The sequence below is a fragment of the Sinocyclocheilus rhinocerous genome, unplaced genomic scaffold (genome assembly GCF_001515625.1).
Source record: "Sinocyclocheilus rhinocerous isolate Xijiao unplaced genomic scaffold, SAMN03320098_v1.1 scaffold688, whole genome shotgun sequence".
Classification (NCBI taxonomy): Eukaryota; Metazoa; Chordata; class Actinopteri; order Cypriniformes; family Cyprinidae; genus Sinocyclocheilus; species Sinocyclocheilus rhinocerous.
In genome coordinates this window covers 296,800-317,269 of record NW_015651641.1, presented here as the reverse complement: position 1 = coordinate 317,269, position 20,470 = coordinate 296,800, and the positions used below count along the sequence as shown (strand labels likewise).

The following is a 20,470-nucleotide window of genomic DNA, read 5'->3' as shown; positions in this document are numbered from 1 at the left end:
GTTGCAGGGGGGTGGTGTAATACCATTAACTTGAGAAACCACATCAGGTACAGTTAATATATCTGACTGCTTGTATTTATTGACAAAATTGTATACATGTGAAGTAAAATTGAAAATTGAGGATGCAGTGCACAAGATGCAAGTTGTGAGTGCAACGGTCAACATGTCTGTCTCGCATGGAAGCCTGTTTCTGCCATTAAATAAATAAAAGGTAATTACATCAGTTTTTCTCACAATTCAGACTTTTTATATAATTCCACATTTATATCTCGCTATTCTGTTTTGTTTTTGTTTCCACCACGAATTAAACAATAAAAAAGGTAATTGCAAAGTTTTATCTCACAATTCTTAATTTTCCTCGCAATTATAAGTTTATATCTTGCAATTCTAACTTAATTACTTTTCAGAATTGTGAGAAATAAAAATCTGAATTGGAAGAGAAAAAGTTGCAATTACCTTTTTATAATTTTTGTCCCATGGCAGAAACAGGCTTCCGTAGTCTAGCTTGTGTTTACATATAAAAATGATGGAAAAGCAGTGCAGTGGAACGCAAAAACTCATTGCGAATGGACTCTAGCACAGCAGAGCAACATGATAAAAACTCCAAACGTCTTATTAACCACATAGCAACCCTGTGGCAACCAACCAGAACATGCTACACTGTAAAAAAAAAAAAAAAATCGAAGTTGTAAATAAAACAAAGATGATTGGAGTATGCTTTTCAAGAAAATACTATTTCAGTCTTTGTACTTTTAAAATTTCAGTAACTCAGTGTTACTTAGCATTGTTGTGGAAAGTAGCTGTATGTAAACATCTAACCACAAAACAAAATCTAATATCTAAAACGCCCAAAAGTAAATGTTTTTGGTTCAGTAAACACTCATGAGGACACAACCAAACATCTACGAACTAACCAGCTAGTTAAACATTTCAAACATGAACAACATTACAAGCTGTGAATCACACGTTGAATCAAATCATTGAAAGTTAAGGATTTTGGTCCAGCAAAGAAAGCTTCCCTCACAAGGACGGAGAGAAACAAGGGGCGAAACGACGTGGGAGCCAGGTTCATCCGGGCCACTGCATAGTTCTCATTCCTCACAGATGAGAAGTGAGGTGAGGAAGAAGGGGGAGATCTTTGGGTGAAACACAGGAGTACAGTAGAACAATAGCCCTCTCTGCCCATCTCCCAGCCCTGCTAGCCAAAACACAGGCCGCCAGTGGAGACCAGAATGCCAACAGAGCGCTAACAATGCTCAGCAGTCAAATTACTGAAGCCTCTACGGTAACAGAGCAACATGAGGGACAGACACACTCAACAGGTTGTCTATGGTGTCTGATGTGAATGGAGACACTTAAAGTCCAAACTATATGCTGGTTTTTATGTGTACGATAGGGTATGTGTACAATTCGGTGTGCATAAATTTCGCCATTAGCAAACACATTTTTCACATCCTCTGTACGCTGAGCTCACACATTGAAATTTTTTCAGCATTAGTTTGTCCACAAAATGGCAACACTGGCCCAGGCTGTTGTTGCAAAATGTTAAAACATAAACGAAACATACTTAACAACTACTACTGGAGACGCAGCAACAACAGATGCTCGCGTTGACAAGTGCCTGCAAGGCGGCTAAAAGACGCATGCAATTCGTTTAAATGAGCACAATGACATTTTAATGTCATAACTATGACACTGGACAAGGATGAATCTTTCTAGTGCGCAAATGTCAAGTGGCTGTATTTGCGCATACTATCAAATGGAGTACACTTTGAAAAGCTATGCATTCAACTGCATGCATATGCTAGGTGTTTGTGTCAAAACTGAAGTTTTAGCCATGTATGCATCACTATTTCTGTAAAAGGATTAGCACTTTTTAACCACAAATGCTTGTCTTGCACTAGCTGGACTTCACACATTAAGTCACGTTGGAAAGGTCACGCGTAACGTAGGCGGAAGTACCGACCCAGTGTTTACAATGTGAACGTCCAAAGAAAGACAAACAACGATGTCGGATGATTGTGAAGTTGGAGGAGAAAATGAGATGAAGTTTTTCGCCCTGCCTTTCTGAACCGGAGCACACAGACGAAGAGCTAACCAAGCGTGACCTTTCCAACGTGAATACGTCATGCATGAATTTGCAGACGCGCATCGCGGAGCTGGTGCAAGATGTGCATTTGTGGTTAAAAAAGTATATACATTTTTATGTTTTTTAGAAAATTACCAATCGTTTCGCTAGATAAGAGCCTTATTCCTCGGCTGGGATCGTGTAGAGCCCTTTGAAGCTGCACTGAAACTGCAATTTGGACCTTCAACCCGTTGGTTCCCATTGAAGTCCATTATATGGAGAAAAATCCTGGAACGTTTTCCTCAAAAACCTTAATTTCTTTGCGACTGAAGAAAGAAAGACATAAACATCTTGGATGGCATGTGGGTGAGTAAATTATCAGGAAATATTTATTCAGGAAGTGAACTAATCCTTTAAGGCCTGATCACACCAAGAACCATAGCTATATTAGCATCCACACCATCAAAAATTAACGTTCAGTTTATTATAAGTGCACTGCAGTTTTGTCTTCTGCCACTTTAAATGCTTGATAACTTTAAAGTCAGATTGATTCTGATTGGCGGTGAGTGTTTTCATCGATTCTCAGCTTGAAAGTGTTTTCAACAATATCGTTCCTGTATCGTTATCATTATAGTTGTGCTGTGGACTTCGTTATTTTCATAGAATTAGCATGATTATTTTTTAATCATTTTTACTCATACTTAGGGTTAGGGATTTCCACACAGAAACATTCTACAGCACTGCAGTTTTGTCTTCTGCCACTTTAAATGCTTGATACCTTTAAAGTCAGATTGATTCTGATTGGCGGTGAGTGTTTTCATCGATTCTCAGCTTGAAAGTGTTTTCAACAATATCGTTCCTGTATCGTTATCATTATAGTTGTGCTGTGGACTTCGTTATTTTCATAGAATTAGCATGATTATTCAAATGTATCGTTAAAGTTATCGTCCTTAGTGTAAATGGCCCTTTACTCATACTTAGGGTTAGGGATTTCCACACAGAAACATTCTACAGATATGAATAATGCAGCAAATTACATGCAGCAAATTTATGATTTATGAACAAGCATAAAAATAATTTTTGAGGATCCAGAGTCTTATCTAGAGACCAGAATATCATAGAGACTTAGGGATGGGCTCTTTTGAGTTGAGTCAGGAGGAAACCTACTAGCAATGCTCTAGAAATGACCTAGAACACCCTAGCAATTGCATAACAACAAACTTAGAACCATTCAGAACAGGTTACCTGCCATATAGATCATGGCAAACACCTTTGTATCATGCCAGTGAGTTCTGCATGGCTACAAAACTCAAATGTTCTCCAGAAAATGTAAAAATCCAGTTCGTTTTGAAATACTTCCACAACTGGGCCAACAGAAGGCCTCTGCGCTCATAACTGCTGACAAGGAAGAATGGCATCTGCTGAAATAGCAAAAAACCCTGGCGAATTTACTCCACAGGATCAATGATGAAGTAGCAGTGAGAAGTTTTTCATAATACCTGCAAGGTCTGACTTTGCAGGTATTAAAAAAAATATAGAAATACAGATGGACTCTGGCGATGAAAACTGATTTTACAGTATTAAAAACAATATTTGTGGGAACTGATGATGGAGTATGAAGTGTAAAAGAAATAACAGGATTTTCTAGTCATATGACTGTGGCATTCTTCACAGAATTAACCCAACACAAAATGAAACAGACACGAGAAAATGGGTGGCGGAGGGGTGAGGTCTCTTGGTGTGATGGTAGTTGGGAGACATAACTAGATTTTTACATTTTAGTAATGTTAAGTAGTGATCCCACAGCGTTGCTAGGGTCTTCTGAGTGGCTGCTAGGGAGTGGCTGCTTACTGGCCAAAGTCAAAATACATGTGAGTGTACACATTTTACACAGTTTTTAAAATATTAATAAGCAGTTACTAAGAATAATAATTTATATAATGTTAAAAATTATGGCAAGCTTTTACAACATTGCATTTGTAATGCACTTTTGAAAAAATTAACAGATCTATTAAAAAAAATATATATATATATATATATATATTTATATATATATATACACACACACAGTATATATATATATATATATATATATGTCACCTCATTAAATATGGTGCTGGTTTGATTGAATCCCTTGTTTTGTGTTCAGGTTATGAAGAAAGAAACATCACTGCCATCTTACTGGTCTCTTCAGTCAAGTCGACACCCAATAATGTTATGTCAATTGCTTTGCTGTTTTGTCAGAGAAAATCCAATGGTGTCAGCAAAGTGTTTTTGGAAGGATATTTGAAAGACTTCCAGTGACAGCATCTCTGGTTTAATAGCGTGTACTCTTGGCGAGAGCAAAAAAAGGAGCAGTAGCTCTAGAGTGCTGCCAAAAATGGAGAAAAACTAGGCATTTGGGATTTTCCCACCATCATTTAAGGGAGCTCAGCGTTTGGAAAAAATGAGAGCACCATCCTCTGCTATTGAGTTTTTTCAACAGGCTGAGACATGTTTTGACAATGCATGCTTTATAGATGCTCATGAATAATGGGATATTGGCATAATAATAGAAAACATGGGCATATGACGTTTAATGTGAGTTTTACAAGCGTGACACATCAGTCGAAAGCTCTTTTGGGCAAAAATGGGCAAACCTGTTTGAGGCTTCAGACATGATGCTCTGGTAAACCAAACGGCATCTGTTGTGCCTGAGTTTGGCAGACTTGTAGGGATTTGCGCTGGGGGAGAAGGGGGTGTGTCTGGCGTGGCCAACCTCTCTATCTACTCCCTGTAATTTACTCTGGGCTGTGTTTGCCACATACTTCACTCCTGATTCATTCCCAAGCATCCCTCCAGTTAGAAGAAACGACTTTTACTATGTACGGAATAGCATACTTCCAATCTATCATACTACACATAGTATTTCTGCAGAATGCAGTTTGTATATTTTGTATGCTTGGAATACTTGATGTACTACATTTGCAAAAATGTGCAGTATACAACAGAGCACACTGAATGGAATACTGTATCCCACAATGCAATGCAATGTTTGACATTCTATTTTTAGAGCGACGAATTAAACCGTAAAATCAACCACAATGTTAAAAATCCCTTCATTGACACAATATATGATCAGGCGGCCAAAAGTTAAAAGAATAGTTCACACAAAAATGAAAATTTGCTGAAAATGTAGTCACAACTGGGCCATCCAAAATGAGGGTACGTTTCTTCATCAGAACAGATTTTGAGAAATTAAGCATTACGTCACTTGCTCACCAATGGATCCTCTGCAGTGAATGGGTGCCGTCAGAATGAGAGTCCAAACAGCAGATAAAAACATCACAATAATTCACAAGTAATCCACACCACTCCAGTCCATCAAGTAACATCTAGTGAAGGACAAACCTGCATGTTTAAAATGTCTAAATGATGGATTTGTTTCATACAAACATGCAGCTTTTCGTTTTTCAAGACATTAATTGATGGACTGGAGTGGTGTGTGGATTACTTGTGGATTATTGTGATTGTGTTTTTATCAGCTGTTTGGACTCTCATTCTGAAGGCACCCATTCACTCTGAATTGATAAGCAAGAGATATATTGCTAAATTTCTCCAAATCTGCTCTGATGAACAATCAAACAAGCTCATCTACTGTACATGTTGGATGGCCTGAGAGTGAGTAAATTTTAATTTTTAGGTGAACTATTCCTAAATTTCAGTAACTTCTCATATGATGCATTTTGACCACGACAGTGTCTGTTTCATGCACATATTCAAATGTAATATTTGATTCGCCAGCCAAAATGAACTTGAAAAAAAAAAGACAAAAAAGTTTAAAACGCAAAGTTTTTATCTGCAACAAGATGAGCAAAATTCAATTCAACAAGTATGAATTGTTTATCTTTTTAAATATTGCATACTAGTTTTAAAACCTAGTACTCTTTTCTAAAACATTCATTAAACACTAGCAGAACAAATTTCTAATGTTATTTCAAAATTGTTCACAAATGCATTCTTAAAGAATTTGTTGTTATGAATTTAACATGAAAATTAACTCAAGAAAGGTTTTACAAACGAATGGCTTAAAAATGTTTCATATACAGCATATAGTCAAAATAACACAGAATGAAATTATGGTTTTCAGAGTCAAAATGATGGTTTCTCACCACCAGCGGAAAAATGCCATTCATCTCATATAACACAGCATAGCACAGACAGAAATAGAAGCCTTTCTCTCTCTGTGCCTTGAGTGGCTATTAATTGTTGAACCAACTGTTAAATAAATGCCTTTCAGTGGGAAACCTGTATAATTTTTATATAACCAACAACATAATAAATTATTAATTTGGACCGCAGAGAAGCGTTAATGCCTTAAACCTCAACACTAGGTGAAAATGCAATACTTTTATAACTGTTCCCAAGTTCCCAACACTAACACTGAATGAAAACAGCTCATGGTTTTCAACGCTATTTATTCGGCTCATAATATATTAAACAGCTCTGCTAACCCTCATAAAGGCAACACACTCGTCCACATACATCAGCTGTTTAGATAATGTAAAGTGCTTCACCTTTCACCTGAATCTGCAAATGCCGAAACGTAGTCACATGATTGTTGTATAATTTTCCTAAACAAAAAGGCGAAACACACTTAAATGGGTGGGACTGTCACTGGGAGTGAGGGTGTACATACGAGAGGAAGATGATGAATGGCAGGAAGCTGGGGATTTTGCCAGACGTCAACAACATCTCTTGCTGTAATCCTCAAGATGGATGGAAAGCATGACGTTCCATTACAAAGACTCATACGGCTGAACACCTCACCTGAGTTGATGAAGTTGGGGAAAAATGAGCTGGATGTGACTGTCTATACCAGGGGTAGGCAAGTTCGGTCCTAGAGAGCCGCAGTCCTGCAGAGTTCAGCTCCAACCCTAATCAAACACACCTGAACAAGCTAATCAATGTCTTCAGGATTACTAAGGCTATAGGCAGGTGAGTTTAGTTTTCAGGGTTGGAGCTGGCTCTCTAGGACCGAACTTGCCTACCCCTGGCCTATACCATGACAAAACGGGAAGCTTGTTAAAGGGATTGTTCATGTTTACTTGAACTTATGTGATCCCAAATGCCGTGAAGCACAAATGAAGATGTTTTGAGGAAAGTTCATGCTGCTCTTTTCCATACAAGCAAAGCAGGGGCTGTCAAGCTCTAAAAAGGCCAAAACCGCACCATAGAAACACCATAAAAGTAGTCCATGACACATATTTGCCAGGTTTTCTGAAGCCGATAGATTTTTATGAGAAACAGATGACGGGCAAGAACCAATGAGGTTTGTTCCCATGTGTCAAGCAAGTACAATAAATAAGTAAAACAAAGATTTTGATATGTCTTTCTACTTCAAGTGTGTTACTTGCAATTTCTTTGTATTTATTTGTGAAATTTACAAGCCATTTCATTGTTTCAATGTAAATCCTACACTAAATTTTTTTTCCGTGTACAATTTTTTGATCTCATATTTGATTTGCTCTTTGATCAATGTCTATACGTGAATAAAACCAGAAATCACTTACTCTGCCTTTAAATTAAATCTGTTCATCATCTTATATAAAGTGACTGTGTCTCAGAAGACATGGATCAAACGGTTGGATTCATATGGATTACTTTTACAATGCACTTTTTGAAGCAAGATTTTAAATATCTTTCTTTTAAGATTTCTGTCTGCTCTGCACACAAAGCTACCATACAGAAGATATTGAATTTGCACAAAAGTCATATGGAGTTGGACCATCTTTTGGAGCTTAAAATGGTATGGTTTTGCTGTATGGAAAAAGTCGTCTTTTGGATTTCAAATATCAACATTGGCTACCAGAAATCACTTACTCTGCCTTTAAATTAAATCTGTTCATCATCTTATATAAAGTGACTGTGTCTCAGAAGACATGGATCAAACGGTTGGATTCATATGGATTACTTTTACAATGCACTTTTTGAAGTGTGAAAGTATTGGTTCTGTGGACTTTCAATTGAGAGACAGAAATCTCAAAGAAAATCCTATGGGTTTAGAACAACATGAGGGTGAATAACTGATGACAGACAGACAAATCATGGCAGGTTTGACATCAGTTACACCAAAAGCAGATAGTTAACACATTTTTTTGTAACCGAACACTCTGCTTTCTTTGAATATGCTTCTGAGGAAATGAGATTTGAGAGCTACAGCGAAGGGCAAGATTTTAAATATCTTTCTTTTAAGATTTCTGTCTGCTCTGCACACAAAGCTACCATACAGAAGATATAGAATTTGCACAAAAGTCATATGGAGTTGGACCATCTTTTGGAGCTTAAAATGGTATGGTTTTGCTGTATGGAAAAAGAGCATCGTCTTTTGTGTTCCACAGAAGAAAGAACGGCATACAGGTTCGGGTGAATAAAAGATGACAGAATTTTAATTTTCAACTACTGTTTGTTAAACAATTTACAGTATGTTAAACGTATTCAAAAGCACCATACTGAAGCGCAGGAGCTGGTTTTGCATGCTGCCATTATTCATGGTAACAAAATAAGGAACCCTCTGACAAAAGCCATTGTTGCTTGTCTCCACATTATTTTTCTCCATCAATCATTTTAATGTGTGAGTGCCATCATCTATACGAGACCAAAGACAACCTTTAGAATGAGCAAACTCTGAAAAAGTAAGTAGCATTTCCCACTACATATAAGCTGAATAGTAATGGGTCAAAGGGTCATGCTTGGTTGATGGCAGGGGGAACCAGGCATTTGTTAAACCATTTTACTTCCGCAATGTGATGCATTTCTGAGCAAAACAGGATATTAAATGAGAATAAAGCTTGATTTTATTCATCAGGGATTGACTGGATGGTGAAAAGAGGCTTTTGTATGACAAACTGTTGAACAATAAATGGCCTTATGACATTGTTTTAAAGGCAGAGCAAGTTATTACAATTTGATAATGCATTAAAAGAACAAATGTTGACAACAACGTGACGTTTAAGAGCAGCATTTCACAACAGAAATTTCAAGAGAGTACCAAGAATGACTCACATTGCGCAATCGCTCACCTGGTCCTGCAGTAAACAGAAGGAAGTGCAATCAATAAAAAAACAAGGAAGTAGTGTGCAGTCTCCAGCAACACTGATCGATTTGGCAATATAAACAACAACATACAACGTACATTTTCTGAAGAAAATGTGAGTGGTGTTTGTGTTTGCCCTGAAAATCCAAAACCAATAGTAATGGTGATGCTTGCCTTAGCAAGCACTATAAGTACATTATTATGAAACCTTGAAAACATGGTGCAGTGGTTCTTCTTGACTTTTGTGTTTGTGTCAAGTGCAAGACTCATATTTGGAGAAAACACACTAGACCTCATGAAAGTCATTTCAAAGCTCTCTGCCAAGATTACAGAGTGTCTTATTAAATAGTTCCCTTAGCTAAACATAAAAGACATTCTACTGACTTTTAGAAACACTAACATGGACAAGCTCAAATGGCTGTGATCAATTGCTAACAATTAACTGAACATTAGAAAGAACTGCTGGAAATGATGATAACAGCTAGTAAACTTCATACATTCTCAGATCAACCAGTGCCATTTACAAAGGAAAGAAGCGGTGTAGTATGTGTGGAGATGAGGGTAGTGTCCATATGGCAGACATGTGAGTGGGTGAAACGTGTCGCCTTCCTACTGAAATCCAGAAAAAAACACTGGTATATTTGAAATTCTGCACAGCTGAGGAACAATGGCACAGCATGTGAATCTGAACAGACCGGACATCTTTTAATTTATATACCTGTGAAAATGTAAATATATGCACTCTGGGAGGCACATGTTTATCTATATAGCAACATTCAACATCTACACAAGATTTTTTATAAAGCCTAAACTAACCATTACTGTCAAATTGTGTGAAGGCTGGTAAATGTCTCAATGCAGGAGAATGATGGTAACTGTACAAAGAAGCTGGTAAATGTGACAAACATTTTTAAATGTAAACATTTTCAAGGTAAAGTATTTTTTACAAATATGATTAATTATAGATTCATAAATATTATCACATTTTGGGGAGTCACACCACATGACATTTTACTAATCTAATAAGATATAAACTGCTGTTTTATAATTTTTTCCCCAGTATGTTTCTGCATGCTGGTCGCACCACATGACTTTGATTTGGAAGTTTTCAAATATTAATAAGCAGTGAAGTAGTTTGTTGAAATATGATTATTTTTACTAAATAATAATATATAATAATATTTAATAAATAATAAAAGATTATGCCAAACTACTCAGTAACATTGTTTTCACAAATGTATTTCTTTTAATGAGGCTTTATATATATATATATATATAAAGCCTATTATTATTATTATGATATCAGGACAGTTTTATCACCTTGACATTTCGGACTTTATGTCCCCAAAAATATCAAAATAAATGTTCCTTCAGAAATTACAAACATGCACATCACAGAGGAGGCATATTCAAGACATTGTATGTAAGAAACGCTTTTTTAAATAAAGTTATAGATTTCGACCAAACAAAATATGTCATGTTATTGACCTAAAAGACTAAACTAGATTTTTTCTAAACTTTTCCATTAGTGTTGAGGGCATTTGTAATGTGGTTAGGGGTTTATTTTCACCACTCTGCTAACCCAGGTGGTGTGACTGCTGTGACCGCCTCATATAAGTGGTGAAATACATATGCGCTGATTTAGCATGTGCGGTGTGAAACAAGGTTTAGCAAGTACCACTTAAAAGAAAGTGCAAAACACAGGTCAGTTTTAGGATATATGCTATCACAAATAAATCACAAAATAAATGTGCTATCACAAAGCTGCATTTTCATTTTCACACGCCAACAATAAAAATAGACCAGCAGCTTTCAGATAAATCTTCATAAGGTCTCTGATCCCTGTGAGGCCAGCCATCACATGACAATGTTTTTCTCTGTTGTGCTCTAGGCCTTAATAAAATAACACTAGAGCCTTCTCCATTCTCGTCTCAGATCTAGCGGTACAGTCCACCACGTAACCTTCTGTTCTGACCTACATATAACGGGCAATTCTTTGCATTTAATAAATCGCCTTGCAATAAAAGCACTGATCTAGGATCAGTTTGTGTCTTCCATGTCCAAAAGAGTTTGATTACATGGACAAGGAGAAGTCGATGCCTGATAAGCACTCATTTCCTGCCGTGCTTTGTATGTTCATGGGCTGTAGCCTGTGACTCACAGGTGTAGATGTGGTTTTGAATAGCCTGCTCTAATTTGTCATTGAATTAAACATCTTCATTTAACTCATCCCACATGGTGACAAATGATACCTCAAAATTTTTCAGGAGAGGTGTGCATCTCTAAGAGATCAGACTTATGATTTTTGCTTGGTGGGCAAAAAAAAAAAAAAAAAGGGCCAACTTGCATTGAATGAGGGATCCGACATCTAGTAACCGAGCAAATGTTGGTAACCAAATGTTGGTAACCAAACAGTTGACGGTAGCCTTTGACTTCAAAGCATAGAAAAAATACTATGGAAATCAATGGCTATCCTCAACTGTTTGGTTACCAACATTCTTCAAAATATCTTCTTTTGTGTTCAACAGAAGAAAGAAACGCATACAGATCTGGAACAACATGAGGGTAAGTAAATGATGACAATTTTCATTTTTGGGTGAACTACCCCTTTAACCTCTTGTTTAGTAAAGGTAGACATGGTGTAACATTGGTTTTGCTTTGTTTCACAGAACTAATCGTTGCCTGGGTTGCGTACGTATATGTGGGGCGGAGCTATCAAAATAGGGGCAAGACCCTTTTGGGGTAGGGGCGTGTTTGTTTTGGTGATTTCAAATATCAACATTGGCTACCAGAAATCACTTACTCTGCCTTTAAATTAAATCTGTTCATCATCTTATATAAAGTGACTGTGTCTCAGAAGACATGGATCAATCTAGTAACCGAGCAAATGTTGGTAACCAAATGTTGGTAACCAAACAGTTGACGGTAGCCTTTGACTTCAAAGCATAGAAAAAATACTATGGAAATCAATGGCTATCCTCAACTGTTTGGTTACCAACATTCTTCAAAATATCTTCTTTTGTGTTCAACAGAAGAAAGAAACGCATACAGATCTGGAACAACATGAGGGTAAGTAAATGATGACAATTTTCATTTTTGGGTGAACTACCCCTTTAACCTCTTGTTTAGTAAAGCGAATCTGAGAGTGCTTTGCAATTTATTAGTGGTCTAAGCACTGAAGGTCGAAGGTCGTAGAGATACCAAACTTGGTGGGATGGTTAGAAATCCCACCTACCCACTACTATTTATTTATCTGACACAAGATGATGCTATGATAAGGCAATGGTTTAGCCGATATGGGCAAAAAAGTTATCAAAAGATACGTTGAAAGCTTTGAGAAGGTATAATCAAATGCATTGGTCTGGCATTGGGCATTTTAACAAACGGACCTATATCTGTCGAATGCAAAGTCCTAACTTAACAAAATTTGGCATACACAGACAACTTGACAGTCTGAGGATGTATGCCAAATTAGGTCAAATTCTACCTATAGGGGGCGCTAAAACTGAAAAAAAATGCTTGTAACTCCACAGTTGTATGATCAATCAAAATCAATATGTGTCTTCTTTGGGGCAAATGATAACATATGCTATAGATATCACAATGTTAATCAAGAAAACATGTATGTTAGCAGCGAAACAAACTTCATCAGCTTATAATGTCAAATGTGAATAGCCATTACGAAATTTAGTAGATATGTAGAGGGTGGCTAGAGGTGGCGCTACAACACGGTTTTGCTAATAACACTGAAACCAGAAAAAAATCATCCTATACTGTTTGTCTGATTTCCATTAAACCTCACTTAAAGTCTCATATTATATTAGAAAAATACCTAGCAGTTGTATCATTGTATTGTTTACACGAACCTTTAGTATTATATTTTATATTTATTGTTACCCAATACACTCTTATAAATAAAGTCTCTTAACTGGCATTGACGGTTCCATAAAGAGCCTTTAACATCCATGGAAACTTTCCATTGAAACAAACGTTTCTTGTATATTATTAAAATGTTCTTTAGACTAAGAAACTGAAAGTTTCTTTGGGGAAACAAGCATGGTTCTTCTATTGCATGTCTATGAAATCCCCTTTTTGGAACCTTTATTTTTAAGAGCGTTCTTAAATACTTTAGAAAATGGGTTTTCGTTATCATTTATGTTTCCCCAAAGAACCTTTCAGTGAACAGTTCTTTAAAAAAATACATGTTTTTCTTAGTGTTTAGAACACTTTAATAATCCAAAGAAGCTTTTTTGCAATGGAAAGGTTCCATGGATGTTAAAGGTTCTTCATGGAACCACAGATGCCGATTAAGAGCCTTTATTTTTGAGTGTGTAAGGATGTCTTAGAATCATTCTTAGAATTTTAAAAAAGAGGCTTCCTCAAAATATCAAATATTTGAATGAGGCAAGACTCTGCTCCATCTGAAAGCATGTGATGATGATTTCCTGCTGATTACAGAACCGGCTTTACTAACAAAAGGCGCATGTCAATCGCATTCGATTAATCGTGCAGCCCTACCTTGAGATGCAACAGAGAGTACGAAGGGTTTTCTGCTATACTGGTATTTTTTCAGACCTTGTTATGCAGGAAGTATGGGCATAAAGCTCATGATGTAACTCGCCACAATCTAGCAGGGGAACTTCCCCAACATCTCACACGGGTTTGAGGGAAGTCTCAGCTATCATGCTGCTATTTATTCCTGCACCCTACACTTTGCCTAATTATCGCAGCTCAGACTTATCAAGAGGAGACTGACAGGATGAAACATTTCCTCCTGAAGACAACATTAGTCTAAAAGTGAAATGTCTTAGATGAATCACCCACATGAGGCAGCAAAGTGCCCATCACACGGTTTCCATTTTGGAGCTATTGTGATTGGGTTACAATGCATTATAATGAACTGCAGGAGAGATCATTTCTAATTCATGTGGTACAGAAGGCTGAAAGTCTTTTTTGTGCAACATTGAAAAGAAAAAGTGCATTATTTGGAGGAATCTCACAAAAACTGCAAAAATAAATGTATATTTCAAACCAAAATCAAAAGAAAAAATACAATTTATTTCGCAAAAAGCAAATGACTGTAAAGAATAATTACTGAAGCAAAAATTGTTGTGATGTGTTAATTATATAGTATACATAAACCCTAGTAGTACTTGTTGCACTGAATTTAATCAGATTTTAAAAGACTTCACTAAAACACACACACATTCTGTCCTTACAATATTATGCAGGTCTTATATTACAGGAATATGGATTGGGGGTTAAATGTGCTTAATTGTCATGACAATAACATGACAATGCAAAATAATCTAATGATCCTAAAACCGGCTTCATTTACTGTGTTTTCAATGTGACAAGTTTTCTTGAGCCTAGATAGGCTATATATAGGCATTATTTAAACAAAACCATAACAAACTTGCACAATTCAAGGTATTCTGATTAAATCCTATTTTACGAGCAATCATTTCTAATTTATATTGAAAAAAATAATTTGGAAAAAAAAATATAAAGAAATGCATGTTTCATACCAAAATCAAAAGAAGAAGAAAAAAAAAAGAAGATATTTTGCCTAAAAAGGGCACAGCAAAAATCTTGAAGCAAAAATGAGTATAAAAATAAAGATATATTATTTTAATTGTAAAGTAGGCTATCCATCATAGTAATAGGACATCATATTAATATTTATTGTACAGAATTTACTTGTAAAATATTTTCTTTAAGAAAGCATTAAAAAACATTCTGTCCATACAATATGATGCAGATTTTTATTTTTTTTTTGTATTACAGAAATGAAGACTGTGGGGTTAAATGCAAAAAAAAAAAAATCTTAATGGTCCAAAAATAGGCTTAATTTTCTTTATGCAAAATATAATTTCATATTTTTCTTTATATTCGTTCAAAAGTGACTTAAAAATGACATTTTGTGAGATTCATGTTTATTACAAACAGATTAAAATATGTTAATTTAACAAATTCTAATGAATGCTAAATCATGCTTCCATGCTCAAAAACCACAAATATTGATTGTTTTGAGCACAATAACTGCACCTTTTTGAACTGAGGGCATTGGTTTTGCTGACGACTGGTTCGGCCAGTTTACAGCCCACAGGACAACATCTCTCAAGTACACTCGGGACATTACCTCAACAAGGTCAATTATTTAGGTTAGAGGGCAAGTGTAAAGATCACACTTGGAATGTGGATAGACAGAAATCAGCTAATGTATTTCTAAATTACATCACTATATCACAAAGCCTAAGTTGGCCATGACACACAAACTCAGGCCTCCACTGAAGCTCTGCTATAGCATTTAACCAAAATATTTGTGCTGCAATCAGTGTCGAAAGTAGAATTTTAGCAACTACCTTCCTTTTCTCCCCTAACTTCTGTTTTAAAAATCTGAAAAAGATCATGACTGGCTAGTCATGCTTCGGTAAAGAGCTGCATGTCAAACATTTACCAAGCACTTCTTTGTATTAACATTATTTGTAGTCTATATTCAATTGTTTAACTAAAACAAGCCCTCAAACAAATTAGCTTTGTCTAGCTGTTGTGTGCTCTGTTCCATTGCATCACAGTTGGCTGATTTTAGGACTCCGTGTTACCAGATGCCTCTGTTATAATTGAAGCAACACAAACTGAAGCCCTCAATACCAGGTGGATACCTTAAAGGGTTAGTTCACCCAAAAATGAAAATTAGCCTGTGTTTTACTCACCCTCAAAGCATCCTAGGTGTATGTGACTTTCTTCTTTCAGACGAATCCAATCGGAGTTATATTAAAAATTGTCCTGGCCCCTCCAAGCCTTTCAATGGGGTGTAAACGGGTGTTGGTTGTCAACAGTTCAGAAGACGTGAAATAAAGTGCGCGCATCCGTAATAAAACGTCCCTCACACGGCTCCGGGGTTGAATAAAGGCCCCCTGTAGCGAATCCATGTGTTTTTGTAAGATAAATATCCATATTTCAAACGTAATAAACACTTTTTTCTCACTTCCGCTGACTGTCATACGCGGAAGCCGTTCCGGCGGATGACGTAAGACGTATGCGACGTATGCGCGCCTCTGAGAAATGCAGGAGCAAAGGAAACAAAGTTTCTTGTCTTATATCGAAATTCTCCGACATTTTTCTTTACAAATCCTCGTTTTGTGCTTCTAATTCGTGAACGGCGTTTTGTTTTGTCTCCGCGTTCGTCACTAATCACGCAACACCGACGTCTTACCTCATCCGCCTGAACGTCTTCCGCATATGACAGTCAGCGGAAGTGAGAAAAAAGTGTTTATTACGTTTGAAATATGGATATTTATCTTACAAAAATGCATGGACTCGCTACAGGAGGCCTTTATTCAACCCCCCGGAGCCGTGTGAGGGACGTTTTATTACAGATGCGCGCACTTTATTTCACGTCTTCTGAACTGTTGACAACCGACACCCGCTTACCCCCATTGAAAGGCTTGGAGGGGCAAGGACAATTTTCAATATAACTCCGATTGGATTCGTCTGAAAGAAGAAAGTCACATACACCTAGGATGCTTTGAGGGTGAGTAAAACACAGGCTAATTTTCATTTCTGGGTGAACTAACTCTTTAAGCTTCCACATTTATGTTCATTCATTCCACAATGAGAGACACCGAGGCAAAGTGAGAAATGGGCATTCAGTCTTTTAGAAGCAGATTGTAATCCCCACACTGGGGAGATGTGGGAATTGTTTGATGATGGAAATGGAAATCCCCCGGGAGTGTGAAAATGCACAATTATCTAATGCTTTCGCTTCTGTCGCGCTGCAGCTGCACTTTATATGCATTACTAAGTATACTGTACTACAAAATTAACTGTGAGAAAGATAACAAGCACACTAAAAAGGCCGAAAAGTGTAGTGCTATTATGAGAAACTGCTGCTGATCTTTGTTCTGTGTGGACATCGTGAGAAGTTTTTGCGAGCTTAGACATTGAGGCACTTCAGCATTAACCAAAACGAAACCGTAACTTGCACAATTCAAGGTGTGGAATAAATCTTTTGATTAAATCATGTTTTACTAGCGACTCCTGAACACATCCTTTATGTTGAGTCGGATCTTTTTGATGAATCATTTGAACCGGTTCACTAAACCGGGCCTGAAGGAATCTTTCAGGAATCAACAACTCACCAAATCAGCAAGTGCCATGGCTGTGTCTAAAATTGCTACCTCTTTATATAGTGCACTATCTGAGGAGACAACCATTTGTAATGGTGTATGAAACCATAGTGAATATTATTGTGTGCACTCATATAACCCCATAATGCACCTTGATAACAAGTGTACAGCTGATGTACACGCAACAGCTAGCATGCACTGTGTGGTGCCAAATTAATTCAGAAAAAGACGTCACACTCAGTGTCCAAATTCGCTCACTTGTTTTCATTCACTCATACAGTGGACTATATTAGTGTATTACTGTAGGAAATGGTGAATAAGGGACGATTTCGGATACAGCCAGTGTTGGGGAGTAACTAATAACAAGTAATGGAATTACCTAATTTAATTACACATTTTTTAAAACTGTAATCTGTTACAGTTACTGAGAAAAAAATGTATAATTTAATTGCAGTTACTTATGAAAATGTTAAAGATTACAAAGGGGGTTACATCTGAATATTTTTACACACATACAGATTTGATTGATTTCTTTCCCAAATTGCATCGACTGCTCTAAAATATGAGACACCAATGTTTCAGGAGTTTAGGACACATGCTTATTCGATAACTGTTTTATTTACTATTTGGGTTTATGTATATGCTTTATTTTTTAAGATTAAATGTTTTTTGTGATCCCCGTGTCATAGCTATGCAAAGATTTGATTTAAAGAATGGTATCATAGCTATTAAACTATATCTTGTTATGATTTTAAATCTGCATTTAACCTCAGAATGATCTGGCCGTGCTTTCAAATTAAATTATTATAATCTTTATTCAAGTGACGAAGGATTTTGAAAGTTTGACAGAAATCAGAGTATTACTGTAAGGTTAACCCTGCCTGCTTTAAATGTTTCAAAATGATCAACAGAAATTAGAAATTTAGAAAAGTAATCCAAAAGTAATCAGTTACATTACTTTAATAAAGTAATTGAAATAGTTACACTACTTATTACATTTTAAATAGGGTAACTTGTAATCTGTAACCTATTACATTTCCAAAGTAACCTTCCCAACACAGGATCCAGCCCATATCTTTCAGATTCATTTACAAGATGAGAATCGATCTGAGGATTTAAATGATGGGAAGAACAGCTGCTATACAGAAAAAAAAAGATAAATAAAACGTACTCGAATATGTTTATGACTTGATGACAGTTTTATCAACATGCATATGAGCCTGTTTGAATAAATAAAACATGCAAAACTACACCCTTGACACGCATACAGTCGCATTTACAGTCACGTATTGTAACAGCACATTATATTTAAGTTCTGAATGACTTTATTAATAAAACCAAGTCAAAACGGTAATAAGCAATACTGCATGCGTCTACTCTACAGTGAACACAGTAAAAGCGTGAAATACGTCAGAGACCCGCGTGACGTAAAGGATCACTGAAGTGATTTTTGAAACAAACTGTTCGAAAGAACCGATTCTGCGAAACGAGTCACTAGAAAAAGGGACAAGCAAAGCAACAATAAGTGAGTAAAATATAATCTGTGCAGCGCGCAGTCCAACACCCACGAGTGTAAACAATGACAGTTAAGCACCCTAAACAACACCACACATACTGTACAGAACGCGCAAAGTAAACGATAAATACTGTAAACGCGCGACTGCACACAATGGGAGCGCGCTGTTTGTGTGGCGACGCGCTGGCTGTGCAAAAGTCGCCACACGTAATATCGCGATATAAAGAAGAATATCGCGTTATTCTTGTAAAATCCTCACATAAAATCCACTTCAGAGCGTCGGTGGGTGAAAGCGCAAGCAAACACTGTTTTCTAGACAGATTCGCTTCAGAAACGCCCCTTCACGGCTTTAAAATGGCAGCAGCACATGAGGAGCTCATATTTCCCTAATTCTTACCACTTCACGAATCTATTTACCTCGGATTCATGCCGTGTATGTATATAGAAGAGCAAGATCTGAAAGCAAACGACGAATGGTTACATAACAACAGCTACAAGCAAAACGAAATTGAATTCTAAACAAACCCACTTCCTAGAATCTAAATTTGATCATGCTATATATATGTATAGTGCTATACGCCCATATTTTGCATCTCAACAACATTCACCGATTTTAACCCATAAGCGACGCGCATCATAATTTCAATACAAGCCAAAAAAATTTAAATAAAAGACTGTCACTTAATAATATTCCCATTTGCATTTAAAAATAAAAACAAGCAGCCTAAAAGGTTACATCTCTAGCAGTTTACACGTTCGCTCCCTCCCCCACTTTTCCTCCCATGCCATTTCTGACGTGCCTTTATTATCATTACATACAATAATGCAACCCCTTCAATACAAGAACAACTCAACAAGCGCGTAATAGGAAAATAAGACACTGGAAACTCACATACCCATCCATTGCACAGAGCAAAACAGAGGCGAGGTGAAATAACAATGCAAGCACAGGAAAATGAAGAAACGGGTGCTGCTGTTAGTACAGTTCGACTGCCCAACACAAATTCACTCTCTCAGGCACAAAGGCACGCACACACTTCCTGCCCCTGACGTGAACACACACACACACACACACACACACATACATGTACAGACGCTTCTCTATACAAAATGGCCTCCCCTTTCAGCAGACACACCTTTGAAGAAGCGCGTAATATTTTTGTTGCTGGACGTTTTGTTGAAAGCACCAATATAGAGTGCGCATTGACGCGCGACAACAATAAGTTCCACGCGTCCGCTATTTTCAAGCCCAGCGCGTGGTTTGGGATCATTTGTTGATGGTATCTGCACTAGGAGCTCTATAGAGGATAATCTTGTTGCTGGAATATATTTATTAATTAAGGTAATGGGCCTTGGGGAAGAGCTTTAAGAGCTTGACACTTGCGATAAACACGCAGTCGATTCATTCAGTACATCTGCTTTCCGAGGGTCAGACACTTCCTGGAATGAGCTCCTTATCAAACATATGAAGCTTTCTGGTGCATTGAATTATTGATTAATAAATAATGTCCCGGTTTGTTTTATAAATAATGACTATTTTTACACGCTTATCGTATGAGGGAGGGCAGCAGTGAAGATGTTATCCTCTCTGTACCTGAAGCGTGTAAGAACTTGTTACACTTGTTGGACCGGCTGAGTTGCAGTCTTGTGCTTACATTGGAGTGTGTGTGTGTGTGTGT

The 20,470-nt window shown here is 36.9% G+C and overlaps 1 protein-coding gene across 1 annotated transcript in view; it reads right to left on the bottom strand.

The window, feature by feature from the left end:
* LOC107713308 (polypyrimidine tract-binding protein 3-like) overlaps positions 1–6,915 on the bottom strand; it is a 62,878-nt gene extending 55,963 nt beyond the window's left edge. Inside the window, exon 1 of the mRNA XM_016518769.1 lies at positions 6,747–6,915. Within this exon, the coding sequence (XP_016374255.1) occupies positions 6,747–6,860 (114 nt within the window). The 5' untranslated portion in view covers positions 6,861–6,915. The remainder of the gene's footprint in view (positions 1–6,746) is intronic.
* Between the last annotated feature and the right edge of the window lie 13,555 nt (positions 6,916–20,470).